Source organism: Cuculus canorus, chromosome 3 (assembly GCF_017976375.1).
Source record: "Cuculus canorus isolate bCucCan1 chromosome 3, bCucCan1.pri, whole genome shotgun sequence".
In the NCBI taxonomy this organism is placed as follows: Eukaryota; Metazoa; Chordata; class Aves; order Cuculiformes; family Cuculidae; genus Cuculus; species Cuculus canorus.
Window position 1 is genome coordinate 66,596,720 of NC_071403.1, and position 19,023 is coordinate 66,615,742.

General features: G+C 61.1%; 2 protein-coding genes across 5 annotated transcripts; one reads left to right on the plus strand and one right to left on the minus strand.

Annotated features, from left to right (window-relative positions):
• Positions 1 to 550: 550 nt before the first annotated feature.
• Positions 551 to 15,936, plus strand: AGBL5 (AGBL carboxypeptidase 5). Of its 4 annotated transcripts, XM_054063698.1 has the most exons (14): positions 551 to 822; positions 1,600 to 1,771; positions 2,929 to 3,095; positions 4,170 to 4,347; positions 5,146 to 5,324; positions 5,998 to 6,535; positions 7,901 to 8,070; positions 10,182 to 10,317; positions 10,886 to 11,076; positions 11,689 to 11,885; positions 14,744 to 14,832; positions 15,271 to 15,317; positions 15,424 to 15,503; positions 15,624 to 15,932. In XM_054063698.1, the coding sequence occupies exons 1-14, from the start codon at positions 623 to 625 to the stop codon at positions 15,683 to 15,685; spliced, it is 2,406 nt and encodes an 801-aa protein (XP_053919673.1). In that variant the 5' UTR covers positions 551 to 622; the 3' UTR covers positions 15,686 to 15,932. The 4 variants fall into 4 exon arrangements, 3 of the variants coding, with proteins under 3 accessions (XP_053919673.1, XP_009570005.2, XP_053919674.1); XM_009571710.2 differs by having other exon boundaries at positions 15,424 to 15,936; XM_054063699.1 differs by lacking the exons at positions 551 to 822; positions 1,600 to 1,771 and adding an exon at positions 1,783 to 2,274 and having other exon boundaries at positions 15,424 to 15,934.
• A 53-nt stretch (positions 15,937 to 15,989) lies between these two features.
• Positions 15,990 to 17,146, minus strand: OST4 (oligosaccharyltransferase complex subunit 4, non-catalytic). The gene is made up of 2 exons (XM_054063700.1): positions 17,065 to 17,146; positions 15,990 to 16,314 (listed from the first exon to the last, which is right to left on the minus strand). Exon 2 carries the CDS (start codon positions 16,311 to 16,313, stop codon positions 16,200 to 16,202), a length of 114 nt encoding a protein of 37 aa, XP_053919675.1. The 5' UTR covers position 16,314; positions 17,065 to 17,146; the 3' UTR covers positions 15,990 to 16,199.
• Positions 17,147 to 19,023: the final 1,877 nt, after the last annotated feature.

Sequence of the window (19,023 nt, forward strand, 5' to 3'; positions counted from 1 at the left end):
GCATTTCTAAGGGGACGTGGTCAACTGGGGGGCCGTGGCCAGCTACTGGTGCTCAGCAGGGGGCGTGGCCAGCGGGAAGGCCCCTCGCGTGGAGGGGGCGTGGCCATCAGGGAGCGATGACAGGGTGGCCAAAAAGCAATGTGACCCGCGAGGGAGCGTAGCCATGTGGGGGCGTATCCCCAGGGGCGTGTCCATTGAGGGATATCCAGCACGGGGCGTGGCCAACGGCAGGGGCGTGGTCAGCAGCGAGTTGCTTGATCGGGAGGGGACACGGCCATCTGGAGGGGTGTGGCCAACACGGGGCTTGGCGAGCTGGAAGGGCGTGACCAGTGGGACCGTGTCGTGTCCCGAGGGGATGTGGCCAGTGGGAAAGGCGACCTGTGGGGATGAGGCGTGGTTACCTGGAGGGGCGTGGCCAAAACAGGGCGTGAGCGGCGGGGAGGTGCGCAGTAGTCAGGGGGCGTGGTCAGATGAAGGGCGTGGCCATCTGAAAGGGCGGTGACAGCGTGGCCGTGGCCAATAGGGGGCTCGGTTACCGGGGCGGGGCGGGTCTCCGGGGCGGGTCCGCGCGCGCTCGGCCCAGCGGCGCGGCGGTTGCTGGCGGGCGGTGTCGGTGTCGGCCATGGAGCCGCGGGGCCCGCCCGCCCTGGAGATCCGTTGTGGGGGGCTGCTCTTCAGCTCTCGCTTCGACTCGGGCAACCTCGCCCGTGTGGAGCCCGTGGAGCCGCCGGGCGTCGGGCGCGGCCTCCCAACCGCCGACTACGAGTTCAACGTGTGGACCCGCCCTGACTGCGCCCACACCCCCTTCGAGAACGGGAACAGGTGCGGGGGGGCCGGGGATCCTCCCGGGAACGGGGAGATCCATTGGGAATGGGCACACTGGGAGTCCGGGATCCCCGGGAAGGGGGTGATGAGGGATGCCCTTAGGAACGGGTCTGGGTGGGGATCCCTCGGGGAATCAGGGAACCCCTTGGAAGGGGGTGGCAGGGAGGCTGGAGAGTAAAGGATCCACTGGAAGGGAGGACTGGGAGGTCAAGGATCCCCAGGAATGGGGGGGGTCGCCGGGAATGGGGGGGCTGGTGAGGTCAGGGGGGCCCTGAGGGGGGCGGCAGGGGCTCCTGGGAGTTGAATCCCTGGGATCTGATAGGCTCTGGGATCTGAGCCTCCTGGGATTTGACAGGCTTTGGGATCTGAGCCACATACGATCCAACAGGCTCTGGCATCTGAGCTCCCCAGGATCTGACAGGCTTTGGGATCAGAGCTTCCTGGGATTTGACAGGCTCTGGAACCGAAGCTCCCCAGGATCCAATGGGCTCCTGGAATCTGAGCGCCCTGGGATGTGATAGGCTCTGGGATTGCACCCCCCTGGGATCTGAGCGCCCTAAGATCAACCAGGCTTTTGGGATCTGAATCCCCCAAAGATCTGAGCCCGCCAAGAACTACTAGGCTTTTGGGATCTGAGCCCCTCCCCAATATCTACTAAGCTTTTGGGATCTGAGCCCCTGGGATCTGCCAGGCTTGTGCCAGGCCCTCCGAGGATGTGGAGTGAGACTGGGGGTGAGTGTTCCACGGGGCTGATACGCCGCTTTCCCGCTGCAGGTCCTGGTTCTACTTCAGCGTACGGGGGGGTGCTCCAGGGAAGCTGATCAAGCTGCATATCCTGAACATGAACAAGCAGAGCCGTCTCTATTCCCAAGGGATGAGCCCTTTTGTCCGCACACTGCCTGTGAGGCCCCGCTGGGAGCGCATCCGCGAGCGGCCCAGCTTCCAGGTACAGCCAAGAGTCCAACAGCTCAGCAGGAGCACAGGGAGAGGGACACCAATGCCCTCATTCCCCATGCCAGGGGAACCCTAGCCTCCCAGGGTGACTCCCAAGGAATTGGGATGATGGCAAGTAACAACAAACCTCCTTCCTAGTGCCGAGCGCTCCAGAGAGCTGGACCCAGCTGCTCCCTCCCGGCCATGCAGCGTGGCTGGGGCACAGGCGCTTGCTGTGTGGTGTCTGTTGTGCAGTGGAGAGAACACAAGGCTGTTCCTGGAGCACACCCGGGGCTCCCCTTCCCATCCATCAGTTGCCAAAGTGGCTGGAGAATGGCTCCTGGCCGCCCTGTGCTGGAGCACTGGGAGGGGATCAGCATGAGCTACGGAGCAGAGGGGTGAGAGCCAGGAAACAATTCCAGTGAGAACAGCCCCAGGTTGGCCCTCACAGCCCTGTTATCCTGTCTGGGCCTCGAATGGGAATCTGCTGTTCCGGTGTTTTCCATCTTCGTTCTGGTGAGAACAGACAGTGGGAGTTGCTCTGGGCTTTCCATTCTCTGTGCACGCTGTGTAGAGAGGCATCAGGCTGCTTTCGCCTCCTGGAGCGCCGACTAGGGCAGGGAGCATCTCCCATTCACTGCTTGGGACCAGGTGGTGCTGGATTCGGCCCGTGCAGGTGCCAAAGAGAGGTGTGGTGTCCAGCTGGGCTGTGCTGCACGCATTCACTCCACAGAGCATGCTGGAATGGAGCGGTTCCCGCTCAGTCTCAGGTGCTGGCAGGGGGCAGGAGGTAAAGACGATCCCATTGGAAATTGTGGATGGCTCTGTACTGGATCCCGGCACCGACAAGGCTTTGGCATCTTCAAAGGGCCTGGGTGCTGCAGGACAGGGAGCTGAGGGCTGTGCGGGAGCTGGTTTGGCATTTTGTGTTTGCCGGGAGGGCAGCTTGAATTCCTACACGGCTGGAGAAGGGCAAATGGTGGCAGGAGGGGCCAGTGGTGGTGACTGTGCCAGAAGGACACAGCTGCACCTGGATGTGGCTGTGGCCATGCCAGGATGTGGCTGCACCAGGACATGGCTATGGCTGCACCAAGATGTGACCGTGGCTGTGTCAGGACATGGTTGTGCCAGGACATGGCCACTGCTCAGCCCCGCTCCGTGTCGTTGCAGGTGCTGGAGACACAGTTTGTCCTGTCCTTCGTCCACCGCTTTCTGGAGCACCGTGGGGCCACCACCTACTTCGCCTTCTGCTACCCCTTCTCCTACACAGAATGCCAGGAGATGCTGGCGCGGCTGGATCACCGCTTCCCGGAGAGCGGGCAGATGGCTCCCAGCAGGTGGGTGCTCCGGCACAGCCTGGCTCTCAGGGCTCCGGCAGCGCTTCAGGATGGATCTGCTCACTTTCCTGAGCAGGTGCCCATCCACAAAAGAGGCTGAGGAGGGGCTGTAACAGCCACATCTCTGGTTTAAGGACAGACTGATGGACAGACAGCCCTGGGAGGGGACTGACGGATAGATGGCTTTGAGGATGGATATACGGCCCTGGGGACTGATGGATGGACAGCCTTGGGGAGGGAATGATGGACAGATGGTTCCAGGGATGGACTGACAGACAGACAGTTCTGGGGAGGGACTGACGGATGGATGCCCCCAGGTACAGACTGACAGACCAGTGGCAGTGGGGACTGACTGACAGACAGATGGACTAATGGATGGATGGCTCTGAGGACAGAATGACAGACTGACAGACAGATAGCCCTGTGGATGGACTGACAGACAGACAGGGGGAGGGATTGACAGGCAGACAGCCCTGGAGAAGGACTGACGGACAGATGGACGCAGAGTCAGACGGACAGCTAGAGGATGGACAGCCAGTTCTAGGGACAGACTGGTGGATAGACAGCCCTGGGGAGGTACTGACAGACAGACTGATGGATGCAGGGTTGGACTGATGGACACATGACCAGGGAACAGACTGATGGCTCTGGGAATAGGCTGACCAACGGATGGCTCTGGGGATGAAAGGACTGACAGACAGCCAGGGGATGGACTGACAGCCCGGAGCCCTGGCTCCCACTCTCCTATTCAGGCGTGGCTGCTGGCAGCACTGCTGTTCCGAGCCAGCTCCAATCTAGCAGTGGCTGCTTGGCTGTGGGGCTCGGGGGCAGCAGGAGGGTTGGTTCTGCTCCAGCCAGGGCTGTTGATTTCCCAGGAGCAGAGGGAGCAGGGCCGTGTTCCGGGGCTGCACTTGGGGCTGCCAGGGAGCTGAGCCTCCACCTGGGAGCCACCCTGTAAGGGCATTGCTGGTGGATCCACGTGCTGAGGCTCAGTGCCGTGCCCTGCACTCCATGCTGCTCCCAGCCTGGAGCAGGATGCGCTGCCAGTTGCTGAGCCCTCTCCTCATCCTGCAGCCCCCTTGACTCCGTCTATTACCACCGGGAGCTGCTCTGCTATTCCCTAGACCGGCTCCGTGTGGACCTGCTCACCATTACCTCATGCCACGGGATGCTAGAGAAGCGGGAGCCACGCCTCGACAAGCTCTTCCCAGACACCAGCACCCCGCGCCCACGCCGCTTCGCAGGGAAGAAGGTGAATGGCCAGATGCAGGAGCCTCGCTGCCATCCTAATGGCTCCAGCATGGGAGATGTGTTCTGCAGGGCAGGAATGTTGGATGAACAGTGTGAGAAGCAGGGTTGTTGGGATTCCTGTGTGGGAATCTGGAGCTGCAGCACATCCACAGCAGCTCAGCGCCATGAAATTCCCACTGGTAACACTGCGTGTGTGCTCCTCTGGGGGAAATGAGCTCTGGGATGCCAAGGAGCTCTGTTTTTAATCCCTGGAATGCTGTGGCTCCAGAAAACTGTGTGGGAACTGATGGAAGTGCTGCACTGGGGCTCAGCCCCTACAATGGACTGCAGGGAGTGCATTCCAGCTGCAGGGTTGGATGTGTTGGTGGTTGCTTACACAGCTCAGCTGAAAGGTCTCTCACTGTGAGAAGCGCTCTTCCAGAGCTGCTTCAGGTCATCCTTGTGGCCGAGCTCATTCCCCTTTTGCAGGATTGCTCAGGGTGGTCTGTGGATGCTGTACTGCTTCTCTCTCCCACCACGCTCCGGTTTCTCCAAACAGCAGGCTGCAGGATTTCCATCCCTGTGGGTTTGAATAGGGAAAACTGGCCGTGTTCCAGGCAGGATGTAGCAGAGGCACAGAGGGAAGAAGCCACCACGAGTGTTACCGTGGCTGGAGTCAAGTGCTGCGCTCCATGGAATAGCTTTGGATCAGCTCTGGGCAGTGGGAAGCTGCAGGGAATGCTAGCCCCTTGGATAAACCAATGGCAGCATCTCGAATCTTGCAGGAACGTGCCCCTCATCCCAGTCTGCTTCCCTCCAGGTATTCTTCCTGAGCAGCAGGGTCCACCCTGGAGAAACGCCCTCCAGCTTTGTCTTCAATGGCTTCCTGGACTTTATCCTGCGGGAGGAGGACCCCCGCGCCCAGATGCTCCGCAGGATGTTCGTCTTCAAGCTCATTCCCATGCTGAATCCTGATGGAGTGGTGCGAGGCCACTACCGGTGAGTGAGCCGGGCTGTAGCGTGGCCACCTCATGTCCCGGTGGTGCTGGGTTCCTGCTTCAGAGCCTGCTCCACCAGTCCTGGCGGCTCTGAGGAGTGATCCCATGATCCTGTGCCAGTGAAAGAGTAAGCCAAGGCCCATTTCTGTGGGAACCTTCCCTGCCACCCCTGGGATCCCTGGTGAGGGCTTCAGATGCTGTTGTGTCCCAGGTCAGGGCTTTCCAAGGTCAGATGCAGGTTTGCCAAGCACCTCCCAGGCACTTGGATCCTGCCTTCTCCAGGCTCTTCCCAGCATTCCGGAGCTGAGCCAGCTCCAGGGGGAGGGAGGGTGAGCTGTCTGTCTGGGGGAAGCGCTGCTCTCAGAGAGGGCTTCTCCAGGAGAGAAGGGTTGCTCCAGGAGAGAGGGGATGTCCGGGAGAATGGGATTGTTTCAGGAGAGAGGAATTCTACTAGAGAGGGCGGTTCTCCAGGAGAGAGGAATTCTACTAGAGAGGGCGGTTCTCCAGGAGAGAGGGATTCTTCAGGACAGGGGCTATCAGCTGTGGAGGCATGAGGCTCTGCCTCCAAGGAGAGGTTTGGCCCCTTCTCTGGGATAGATCCCAAAGCCTTGGCCATCAGGAGCAGGGATCAGCTTGCATGGTGCTGTGCACAGGACCGTATCCACTCTCTGCAGGACTGACTCCCGTGGGGTAAACCTGAACCGCCAGTACCTCAACCCGGATGCGGAGCTGCACCCAGCAGTGTTCGGAGCCAAAGCTGTGCTTCTCTACCACCACATCCACAGCCGCGTCCTGCCCGGTGTTCCTGACTGGAGGACGTACGTCTCACCACTCGGCACCAGCTCCCTAAGCACAACATCTTCCAACCATTCCGTCCGCAGCAGCATCCCGGCTCTCTCAGAGCTGGAGAAAGCCAACAACCTCCGGAACTGTCCTGGTGGCTGGCGTGCTGGCACGCGCTGCAGCCTCTCTCAGGAACCTCGGCTCCCGGGACCTCCTGCCACTGCGCACAGCACCGACCGTGCTGCCCGGATTCTCCCGCCAAGCCACACCGCAGAGCACTGTGAGGAGGACACTGGGAGGCCAGAGCCTCTTCCTGATGCCATCCCACCCCAGGACAGCGGGCTAGCGTACTATGTCGATCTCCATGGACACGCTTCCAAACGTGGCTGCTTCATGTACGGCAACAGCTTCCCTGATGAGAACGATCAGGTGAGGGCTGGGCTCAGAGTACAGAGGACCCGGAGCACGATGGGACCCTCTGGGTGTTTTGTTTTCTCCACAGGGTCTTGCTTCTGGGAGAGGAGCAGAGAGAGGGGCTGACGTCCAGGGAAAGGCCGCTGGGTTGGCTGTGTTCCCAATATTTGGAGCATGATGGGCTTATGGAATCATAGAATTATTAGGTTGGAAAAGACCCTTAAACTAATCAAGTCCAACCCTTAACCCAATACTGCAAACACCACCACTGAGCCCTGAGCACCCACATCCACATGGATTTAAACCCCTCCAGGGATGAGGACTCCACCACTCCTTCCATGAATGAATTTTTCCCAATATCCAATCTAAACCTCCCTTGGCACAACTTGAGGACATTTCCCTTTGTCCCATCCCTTGTTCCTTGGGATCAGAGCCAGACTCCTGCCTGGCTCCAGCCTCCTTTCCAGGAGGGACATGCACACAAATAGAGTAGAATAGAGTCATGGAATTACTGTGGTTGGACAAGACCTCTAAGCTCGTCCTGTCCAACCATCAGCCCAACCCCACTATGCCCACTATAAACCCCCACTGGGGACTCCACCGCGCAGCCTCTGCCAGTGCCTGACAACCCCTTCTGTGAAGGAATTGTTCCCAACATCCAATCTAAAACTTCCCAGCACAACTTAAGGCCATTTCCTCTCTTCCCATTCCTTGTTACTTGGAAGCAGAGCCCGACCTCCACCTGAGTCCAACCTCCTTTCTGGGAGCTGCAGAGAGCAATGAGGTCTCCCCTCAGCTTCCTCTTCTCCACAGTAAACAGCCCCAGGGCCCTCAGCTGCTCCCAGAACCCCTGCGCTCCAGACCCTTCCCCAGCTCCATTCCCCTTCTCTGGATGCGCTCTAGCCTCTCAAGGTCTTCCATGGAGTGAGGGGCCCAGAACTGAATGGAGGATTCGAGGTGCGACCTCACCAGCACTGAGTGCAGGAGGATCCCTTCCCTTCTCCTGCTGGCCACCCATGGCTGCTCCAAGCCTGAATGCTGTTGGCCTTCTTGGATCCAGCCTGTCCCGATCCCTCTGCAGAGCCTTCCTGCCGTCTGCTCCTGCTTGGCTTTGCTCTCCTCTGCTGCCCCTCCTTCTCCAAAGGGATGGAAGGTGGGAAGGTGTGCTGGGCTTCTCCCTCTGCATCTCTGTGAGTCCAGCAGCAGCCCCTCTGTGCTGGCAATGGTCTGGGGAGGGCAGCATCCCATGGGTAGGGCCGGAGCCTGCAGGATGCTGGAATTTGGTGGAATAGGCCCAGCTCAGTGCATCTGAGAGCGTGGGCAGTGCCTAGACAGCTGAGGGCTCCTGAAGTCATTGGTATTCCTCTCTGTGCATCCCAGGTGGAGAATATGCTGTTCCCTAAACTCATCTCCCTCAACTCACCCCACTTCGACTTCTCGGGCTGCAACTTCTCAGAGAAGAACATGTACGCGCGGGACCGGAGAGACGGGCAGTCCAAGGAGGGCAGCGGGCGCGTGGCTGTCTACAAGGCCCTGGGCATCATCCACAGGTAGGCACACCCGGATACACAGGATACACACCCTGATGCTGGCCTGGTCCCGCTCTCCTCCACAGACTCGGAGAATGGTTTGGGTAGGAAGGGACCTCAAAGATCATGGGAATAAGGAATGTTTTGGGTTGGAAGGGACCTCAAATCCCATCCAATTCCAACCCCCTGCCATGGGCAGGGACACCTCTCACTGGATCAAGTTGAGCATCCGTCCAGGATGCTCTCACTGGGTGCAGGATATCGAGGAAGGCTGAAACAGCTCCAGGACAGCCGTGTCCTGCGTGCTTTCCAGTGGGATTGCGCCTGGCTACTCAACCTAGGTGAAGGCCAGGATCTGGCCATGCGCGCAGCTGCCACATCCCTGTCTCCTTTTCCTTTTGTACTTCCCATGCCTCCTACAGCAGTTCTGCCTCCCTGTCCTCACCATGGCATTGTTGCACGGCTTCCCAGAAGGAATTCTCCTCTCCCCAATGTTTTTATCCATGTGGGGCTGTAATTAAACCCAGGCCCATCTTCTCCAGGCTCCACATGTGAGGCTGTCATGCAGGATTCCAGCCTCAGCCATCCCATGATCCAGTGAGCGGAGGCTCCTCATCTTATCTGCATCAGCGTCCCGCTTCTCTCATGGAATGGGTGGGATATTTTGGGCCCATTTCTGCTGGGATGGCTGGGAACACCAAAAGCCAGTCTCATGCTCCGCTTGCTCCATGCGGATGCTGAGGGAAGAGAAGCGGATGAGGTTGCTTGAGTGGATGAAACCAGGCTGGGTCCAACCCTTAACCTCCCGCTGCCAACCCCACTGCTGATCGCTGTCCCTGAGCACCACATCCACATGGATTTAAACTCCTCCAGGGACAAAACCTCCCTGAGTCTGTGTGTCCTCAGCCATCTTGACGGATCTTCACAGTTCTGCCAGGCGCATGGGCAGAACCCAGCAGGTTTGGAAAAGAATTGATCCCCAATGTGGTTAACTGGCAGGGTTGACATCACCATGGGGTTACAGCTCCGATCCGGTGCTGCTGGTGGGAGTGTGAGGAGCTGCGATGAAGCTGTGGTGGCCAGAGCCGCGGTGGTTGGAGCAGTGTCCGTTGTTCCCATTGGTGCCCGGACAGTGTCCATATGCTGCAGTGGAGTAAGGCACATTCCAGCAACTGGGCTGTTGGATGCCTCCCTCATGCCTGTCTCTAGCAGGCTTTGACCTTGCCGGTTTTATGGAATTCCCTCCATGCAAGTCCACGTTCCCTTGCTCTGCGCCCACGCTCCTGCTGTCACTTTGCAAACTCTTGAGATTGCATCTTGGCTGTGTTCCTGCAAACACCCTGGTTCTGCATGTGGTTCCACCCATCCCCATCCTCATCACCATCCCATCCCATCCCCATCCCATTCCATCCCCATCCCATCCTCCCTTCCTTCCTCATAGATCTCATGCTCCCTGTGCCCGCCTGGCTCTGCTGGCAGCACGCTGGGCTCGCTAGGCGAGACCTTTGGTGTTGCACCCACAGTTCCATCTGCTGGGTTTTCCCTGGAAGCAGAGAGACAGGAGGTGACTCTGTGGTCCCACAGGCCACACCATGCCAGCAGTCTGGTGCCTCGTAGCTAGAATCCAGCACGGCGTAAGGCTTTGCCTCAGAGCAGTGTCCTAGGATCAGTGTCCCATCTGGTCTCCTGACCCTTGGGCATCTTTTGTCTGTCCATGCCTGAACCCACCAGGAGTGGCTGCGGAGCTGCTCAGGACAAACAGGGAATGCTGTTTGGCTGCTGCTTCCCACTAGCAGTCATGGGTGCTGTGATTTAAGGGAAGAAGTGGGAGCTCCGTGCTCTGTGATCACTGGCTGCTCCCACTCTCCCAGTCCTTTCTTTGGCCTTGATTTTGGAGTGTGTTTCCCTGAGCCCTGTGTCCCAGGCACCTTTCCCATCCTCCGCACCCCTTGCCTTCCACCAACTGCTTCTTCCCCCACTTTATCCAAATGGAACGTGCAGCGCATGGGAAGCAGCTCAGCACTGGAGCCCCAGCTTCTCTCCCGACTGCCCCCAGGTGCCCCTGGCTCCGTCTCCACAGCAATCCAGGTGTGGATCCATGTTGGTGACGTGGGTTTCCTTGTGCTCTGCAGCTACACACTGGAGTGCAACTACAACACGGGCCGTTCCGTGAACAGCATCCCAGTGGCGTGCCATGACAACGGCCGTGCCAGCCCACCGCCTGCGCCCACCATCCCCTCAAAGTACACCGTGGAGCTATTCGAGCAGGTACAGAGGCTCGGTTGGGAGAGACTAGCACCTTCTCCCCTGCTCCTGCTTTTATGTCCCTGTGGGAATGCCTGTGCCAGTCTGTGGGATTTGTTTGGAGCACTGTGCAGGGACTGGGGTTCTCAGCATCTGTGCTGTAAACCTTTGCACATCCCAGCCCGCGGAGCCATCCAGGGCTGCTCCCACCGCTGCCCTCAGCCCCTAAATGCTTCATTCACTGTCTGAGACCAGGGATTCTGCCCTCTGCTTCGGGATTGTCCCAGTGCGTCCTGCACTGGAGCTGACATGCAGCATCCTGGGAGCGTGGGACTGCCACTTGCCCAGTGCCACAGCCAGGGACACCTGGTCCCCAGATCCATGGGTGCCTGACTGTCCCTGCCCCAAGGACTCCCTGTGGGAATGCTCCTCCAGCTGGGGAGCTCGATTGGAACCTGGAGCGAGCTCCTGAGGGGTTCCCTGTGATTTGGAGTTGGGTTTTCCTTTCTGTGCCTGTTTTCCCACCGCAGATCCTGGGGAGCCACTGCTCTCCCCAGAGGCCACTCTCACCGGTTGCCTCTTGCCCCGGTAGGTGGGCAGAGCCATGGCCGTGGCAGCACTGGACATGGCAGAGTGCAACCCCTGGCCACGGATCATCCTGTCGGAGCACAGCAGCCTCGGCAACCTGCGGGCCTGGATGCTGAAGCACGTGCGAAGCACACGGGGTGCCAGCGGGGGCCCACGGAGCAGAGGAAGCACTGGGACCCCTCCCCGGAGCTCCACGTAAGGATCCGCCGGGCTGAGTGTGCAGGAGCGGCAGGATAACGCCCGGTAGATGATAAATGAGCTCCAAGTGAGTCCCCCTGCAGCCGCCGGAGCCGAGGTTTCTTTCTCTGCTTTCCCACCCTGCTGGGCCCATGCACGTCCCTACAGCTTTCCCATTGGAGGCACAGGGATCCCTCGGCTCCGAGCCATCCGCAGGCGAGGGGCATGCAGCTGCTCCGGGGGAGGCTCTTCGGGATCCTCCTGCGCCTGGGAAGTGGATTCTCTCCCTGCAGAGAGAGATGACATCGCTTCTGCTTCCCTCTCTCCACAGCGCAGTCCTGTGCTGGACTGGGGTGGGTTTGGGGCTTGGGATGAGGGAGAGGGAGCTTTGGAATGATGCTGCTACCGAGGCTGCTGTATGCATGGGGAATGGGGTCCACTCCCGCTGTTCCCAGCTGCTTTCCAGCCCCGGGAAAAGACAGAGTTGGGGTCCCCGCAGCCGCCCAATGTGGAAGCTCAGGCTGGAGCCAGAGATCCCACTCGGAGTGGTATGGAGGGAGGGACAGGGGTGTGGAGAGGAGGCCATCTCTACAGAGCTGGGCTGAGCCTCCTGTTTTCATCCCCTTCCAGCGGGATCCCCACCTCGGCCTCCGATAACGCCCTCTCCCGTGCCAGGAGCTTCAGTGACAGCACTGGTGGGAGTAGCCGTCGGGAATTGCCACGGATCAGAGCCTCCCCCAGCCTCACCCTCAGCGGGGACCCAGCTCCAGCCACCATCAGACGGAGCGCTCCAAAGGGCGGCACGGCAGCCCTGGAAGCCGGCAGAGGTAAGCCGGGCTGGGCAGCGCTGCGGCGCCTGCTCCGGTGCCTCTCGATCCGCTGTGCCGAGCCACAGCCCTGAGGAACACTCCCCGATGGCCCCTCTTTGTGCTTTGATGTCGCAAAAGTGATTTTGTGTGGAACAAGTGTGTGTGATGCCGTCCCGGCTCCTCGGAAGAGTCCTGGATGCCCTGTCCCGAGCAGGGCAGCCTTGGCTGGGTCAGGACAGATGCTGCACAGTGACACCAGGGCTTGTCCAGCCAGGCTTCTCCAGGGAACCAGCTGAGCTCCGGTCCCACACTCCACAGCCCCGGTGTCCGCTGCCCCCTGCTCCAAGCTTGGAGCGCCTCTGCCCACCGTGGGCTCCCAGGAAAGATGGTCTTTCCACACCGGTGCTGCTGGAACTCGGGGCAAGGGCCATGGGGCTTCTGGAGAATCCAGCACAGAAAACCTCTGCTTGACTTGCCTCGGCTGCTCCAAGAGCATTCCCGAGGCCTGCGGAATCCACCAATGTGCCTTTTCCTTCCCAGGCACCCACTGGGCAGCTGCAGAGCATGGCACACACCTCAGGTCATGGCAGCACCATAATCGGGCACTGGGGGCTTTGAACCCATGCTGGGTCCTGTCTGGAGGGGCTGGATCCCCTCCGGTGGGGCAAATCCTGTCTGGCAGGGCTGATCCTATCCAGAGGAGCCAGCTCACAGCACTGAGCATGGCAGCACCGCACTCCAGCCACGGGAGCTGTGGAATCAGGGCCAGGCACTTGCCATACCCCATGCTGGCATCCCTGCTGTGGGGCAGGGGCTTGGCACCACTGCAGCCGGGCAGGCAGCACCGGTCTGGGTCCCATGGGGGGATGCTGGAGAAGCTCCATGTCGTTCCATGAGCTGCTCCTGCAGGCCCCAGCCAAGGAAACAGGGCACAACTGGGAGCACCACTCCGCTGTGAGGCTGCAGGCCTGGCAAGCCCACGCTCCGCGTGTCCCAGCACCCAGAGATCAGAGGGGTGGGAGTAGGGTCTGCCACATGTGACCGGTGCTGCTGTCATGCCAGTGCTCTGTGCCAGTGCTCTTGGGAGGGATCCTGGCTTCTCCAACTGCCGACTTCTCTCCAGCTCCACCTGTTCCTTGTGTTCCTTCGTTCTCTGTGTTTGCATCCCAGTGCTGTGCGGTGGCTGCTTCCCAGCTGTTGTGGAAGCATGGCAGGGAGGAAATAAAAGGCTGGCATTCTCCTGGGCACCTCGTGCGTCTGTTCCTTCTGCCCTGTGGCCCCAGTGCCAGCAGGAGCCACTGCTGGCTCCATCCCTGCTGCCAGAGTGGGTGACAGCTGGGCAGACCCAGGGGGTCAGTACCATTCCACCTCCCACGCCTGCACTCCAGGACTGGGACGTGGCTCTCCCTTCCCTGGCATCACCGTCTCCAGGTGTGAGGGCCCCAGCAGTGCTGGCACAGGGAATCATGGCTCTCTGCAGCCCCCCTGCTCCAGCCCCATCCTCTCCTTGGCTCCCGCATTGGCTGAGCCCTGGGGAGCCAGAGTCAGCCCTGGTGCCATCCACTGTCCCGCGAGCCTACCCAGGGCCACATTTACTCCCAAGGTCCGTGGTTTGCTCAGGCATTCCACGTGCTGAGAAGAGGGACCACTCCAGGGTTGGGATAAGGATGGTTTAACAACCAGCTCAGGCAATCCAGCCCCACTTCCCGGCGCAGCCTGGCAAAGCCAGGCTCCATTGCGCCCACAGGGACTGGGAAGGGGAACTCCATCCCTCCTAATACCCCGCCTCCCCAGCCTTGATGTCCGGTGGTCCAGCATCCTGTGGTCAGCAGGGTCAGTAGTTCTGCACTGACCCACTCGTCACAGCAGAATGTCCCTAAGCCACTGGCTTGGTGTTCAGCACGGCGCCAAAGCCAACCCTGTTCCAGCTGCTGCAGGGAATCCAGCCAGATCCTGCACGTCCTCACCCACCCTGGCTTTGCTGCCCCCTCGCTCCACACTGCATCTTCCCATTCCCCCTGCTCCACTGCTGAGCACATTCCGTAGGCATGGGATGAGCTGGAGTGCTGCCAGCAGCGTGCAAGTGCTCGCAGGGCTGAGCCCATCCAGTGTTGTTGGCATGGCTGTACGCTCATACTTGGCATATGCCAGTCCTGACTCCGCACTGTTCCCTCCAAGCATAGGTCCTCACGTTCCTCTTGCCCCATTCCCACGGCATCAGTCACTCCCAGTGCGGTGCCACCTTGCCGGGCATGCAGCCCAGCACGGTACCTGATGTCAGCACCAGTGCTGTGCCTCGTGCCATGCCCCTCATGCTCAGGTGCTGGGTCCATCCTGGCTCTTGCAGCACGGTTGCAAGGATGCTGGGGGGAAGCCAGGCTGGGAATGCTGTTAGATTTTGGGTGAAGGGCATCCAGGCACCGCCTGCTCCCTCCCCTCCACCACAGGGATGGAGCCAGGCTCCCTGCAGGTTGTCCTGGCACGACATTCTGCTTGCAAGCTTGACACTGCTGTCCTCCCCATCCCATCTCCCCGTCCCTGGCCACAACCTCACCCTCTGGTGATCGTACCACATCCAGGGCTGCTGCCTCCAGTTCCCACCAGCAGCCCCAGCCCCACGACAAGCTGTCCCAGTGCTCCCACTGGCTCCAGCAGCTGTCAAAGCAGCTCCTCTCTTGCACAGCCCTGGCGAAGCTGGTCCACAGCTCCACCCAGCTTAAAGGAAAACCAGCCAGAGCAGAGGGGTTCAGCTGCAGTGCCAGTGGCATCGGGCCCCGGTGACCGCCACAGGCCAGGATCCAGCTCATCCTGCTCCGGCTCCACAGTGCTTGGCGTGTGCCAACACGGGCTGAGCTCTGTCCCCCTTTGTCATGCAGGGACGCGGGCAGCACCGAGCACCGGCACCAGGCAGGGAGCGCAGGAGGCCCAGCGTGGCACTGGAGAGCCCGGCACAGCTCCGCTGCAGGTACCAGTGGGGAGGGAGATGGGGGGCAGTGGAGCTGTCTGGGGGGCTGAGACTCCCCCCTCCATCTATGGGGCTAGGACACACACCCCTTCATCTGTGGGGCTGCAACTTTGTCCCCCAATCTGTGGGGCTGAGAACCCCTGTCCGTCTGTCGGACTGCAACTTCCCCACTCCATTGTACAGGGCTGAGCACCCCTCTCCATCCATGGAGCTGAGACCCCATCCAGCTGTGGGGCTGAAATCCCTCCAACCATGAGGCTGAGACCCCCCCACTATCTGTGTGTGGGGCTGAGACCCACACTTTGCCTCAGCTATGCCTTTCCCATGGTGGGAAGGTCCTGGCTCTGTGGGACCTCCAGCTGCCATGGGGGCTACCATGAGCCCAGGGACACACCTGGCTCCAAGACCCTGACTCCCTTCTCCCCTTGCTCCCCGCAGGCACTCCTGAAGCGGCAGGATGCCGGGAGAGCTCTGGAGCAGCCTGGGTAGGTGCCAGCATCCCCTGTGGCATGGAGTCCCCCATGGCACAGGGACCCTCCCCGAGACCCCTCGTGTGATACTGGTGGCTGACGTGGGGCTGGATTCCTGCAGGGCTGTACTGGGAGGGCTCCAGTGTAGAGCCTCACAACGAGGGACAAATCCTATGCTGGCACAAGGCCCTATACCCCCAGGTATGACTCTGGCACCCAGTGCGGCTCTGCCTGGCACTGGAAGGGCCAGGGACGTGGTGCCGGGGAGGAGGCTCAGCCCCACTGCCCCCAGCCCCTCTCCACCTCGCTCTCCCCCTGCAGCCTCTGGCCCCAGAGCCCCCCTCGCTCCGCTCACAGCGGTGCCTCCTCTCCGGCTGCGCTGAGGACGCACCGCTGCCAGCACCAGATTCACCACGTTCTGCACCAGAGGGAAGGGCTGGACCCCAGCCCAGAGCTGCCTCAGCACCAACACCAGACCGTGCCAACACCCCAACCCCACCGCGCTCCGGCTGCTGTCAGCTCACCCAATGCCATGCCTGCACCCGGCTGTGACTGTCACCATCTGGGGCACTGGGGTCGGCCACGCCACTCACCACAGCTCATCCCAGGCCACCACAGCTCATACTGTCCCACGGCAGTGCCCGCTCCCACCCGCTGCCCCCCGCAGCACAGACTGTACAGTGGGCGTTCTGGGGTGAATTACGGTGTTGCTGTTAAAGTTGGTTTGGAAGAAACCAGGCCTTCTGCCTCAGTGTGGCACCAACATGGGTACCACCACGTGCTGAGGGATCCATCCTGCCCACCATGTCTGGGCAGGGAGAGGGCCAAGCAGGGCTGTGCTGGTGCAGTGCCAGTGCTGGTGCCAGTGCAATGCCAGTTCTGGTCTCTCCGGGCTCCTCATTCCTGCTTCTTGGGGTTGTTGACGGCCACATAGTGATAGAGGACGACAAGAAGGAAGAGGGAGACGCCCAGCATGTTGGCGAAGATGGCGAGCTGCACGTCTGTGATCATCCTGCCGGGGGGGAGTGGGGCGCTGATACCCTGGCACAGACCCCCAAACCGGGACAGGATTCCCCCCGGCCCAGACCCCCAAATCAGGACAGGAACCCCCCCACACCCCGGCACAGACCCCCAAATCGGGACAGGACCCATCCGACCCCGGTACAGACCCCCAACTCGGGGCAGGACCCCCCGTCCCGGCAGAGATCCCCCCCGACACTGGACCTGGGGCCACCAGACCCTCCCTCCTCACGGGGACGCCCCCGGGTGCCCCCCATTCCCCAGACAAGACCTTCGGGAAAGGACCCCGAACCCCCCGTGTCCTGCCCCTCCTCCATCCCCCTCGCCGTACCCCAATACCATAGCCTCAGGACGTCCCCCCAGCCCCGGGATCGGAGCTTCGGGACCCCCCCGTTCCCCATCCCCGGGACCAGACCTCCCTCCCTGAGACAGGACCCGCGGGACCGGAGCCTCGGGACAAACTCCCGGGAAAGGATCCCCAGCCCCAGGATGGGAACCCCCTCCCCATCCCCGGGACCGGATCCAACCTTTCCTCCTCGCCCCGGTACTCCTGGCATTGGAGCCTCAGGACCCCCCCGGTACCGGACCCCCTACCCTCTCCCCGGTACCAGACCCGGGACCACCTTCCCCTGGGACCGAACCGCCTTCCCCATCCCCAGTACCGGAGCCTCACCCCTCCAGGTCCAGACCCTCCTCCCCGCGCTACCGGAGCCTCAGGACACCCCCCCCTCCCCAGACTCACGCGCTCCGGATCCCACTGCCCCTTCCACGTCTCCTTCCGCCGCGCGCAGGGAACGGCGGGAGGAGGGGGGGGCGGGCCTGGCGTGACATCACTGCCGTGACGTCACCGCCCGGAGACGGCGGAGGGGGCCGATGGGGGGTAGTGGGATGAGGTGGGGTGTACTGGGGGGTACTGGTGTGTACTAGGTGGGATCGGGCGTACTGGGGTGGGATGGGGTATATCGGGATGTACTGAGTTGGGATGGAGTATATTCAGGTGGTATGGAGTGTACTGGGATGTACCGGGATGAGGTGAGGTGTACTGTAGGATGAACTCTGCTGGGATGGGATATACTGGGAGTTGCTGGTGTGTACTGGGGTGGAATGGAGCTTGCTGCGGTGGGATGGGGTATACTGGGACATGCTGGTGCATACTGGGTGAGGTGGGATGTACTGTGGTGGGATGGGCTCAAGGCTGACAGTGAGATCCCCCCCCTGCTGCCGTCCCCCTCCCGTCTGTCGCCCCCATCCCGGCTCCCGTCCAGCTGTGACGTCATCTGGGGCCAGGGCCAAGGTGTGACGTCACCAGGCAGCTGTGATGTTACTGGGGAAAAGGGCCAAGGTGTGACATCAGCGAGAGGCTGTGACATCACCGCGCAGGCTGGGGAAGCCGCAGCGTCACCAACAACCCAGTGGCCAAGGCAGCCTTGGCACCACCGCAATGTCACCGACTGTGCCCCGTGGAGTCCGCGGTGACCCTGATCCTGGTGGTGTTGGATGGCGAGGGGCTGGGGGGGCAGAGAGTCAGGATCCGGCGCGGGGACACAGGGACAGGGGGACACATGGATACAGGGGTGTGGGGACAGGGGGACACATGGATGCAGGGATATGGGGACAGGGGGACACATAGATACAGGGAAATGGGGGCACAGGGACAGGAGGATAAGGATACAGGGATATAGGGATACGGACAGGGGGACACATGGATGCAGGAATATGGGGACAGGGGGACATATCGATACAGGGGTATGGGGGGACGAGGACAGGGGGACATATGGGTGAAGGCATATGGGGACACAGGGACACATAGATACAGGGAAATGGGGACACAGGGACAGGAGGACAAGGATACAGGGATATGGGGATACGGACAGGGGGACACATGGATGCAGGGATATGGGGACAGGGGGACACATCGATACAGGGGTATGGGGGCACGAGGACAGGGGGACACATGGGTGCAGGGATATGGGGACATGGGGACACAGGGACAGGAGGACAAGGATACAGGGATATGGGGATACGGACGGGGGACACATGGATACAGGGATATGAGGACAGGGGGACACATTGATACAGGAATATGGGGACAGTGGGACACATGGACACAGGAACAGGGCAGCACATGGATACAGGGATATGGCAACACGGGGCCGGTGGTCACATGGACATGCGGATAAAGGGATATGGTGACACGGGGCCAGTGGTCACACGGATATGCGAACACAGGGACACAGGACATGGGAACAAAGGGACTCAGCAGCTGGTGCAGGGACTCAGCCCCTGGCAGCAGTGCCGTGGGCACACAAGCAGGTGTCAGGCTCAGGTGTCGCATGCCATGCACATGGCTGCATTGTGCCGGGCGGTGGCAGCTGCCGGCAGGGACCTGTCCCAACCTGTCCCGCGGCACCTACTACCACCTGGAGCCGTAGGACCGCAGGCAGGACCCAGTGCGGCTGCACCAGGGACCACGGCGCCTGGGAGTGGGGGTGAGAGTGGCCGTGCAGTGATCCCGGTGCTGCATGGATCCATGGCTGTGCCAGGTGGCCATGCTGGGGGTGTCGGTGCGGGGCGGGATGATGGTGGATATGAAGCAGAGTGTGAGGCCCCGGCTGTGCGAGGATCCTGGTGCTGCATGGCTCCGTGCCGGCAGTGTGAGTGTGGAGAGGGGACCACAGCAGGTGGGAGTGGGGAGCAAGAG

Bases quoted from the DNA above. Each gene is read 5' to 3' on its own strand.
- AGBL5 (XM_009571710.2), top strand. From the start codon at position 623: ATGGAGCCGCGGGGCCCGCCCGCCCTGGAGATCCGTTGTGGGGGGCTG. The intron at 823-1,599 runs GTGCGGGGGGGC...TTCCCGCTGCAG, and splicing joins CCCTTCGAGAACGGGAACAG to GTCCTGGTTCTACTTCAGCG. The intron at 11,886-14,743 runs GTAAGCCGGGCT...TTTGTCATGCAG, and splicing joins AGCCCTGGAAGCCGGCAGAG to GGACGCGGGCAGCACCGAGC.
- OST4 (XM_054063700.1), bottom strand. From the start codon at position 16,313: ATGATCACAGACGTGCAGCTCGCCATCTTCGCCAACATGCTGGGCGTC.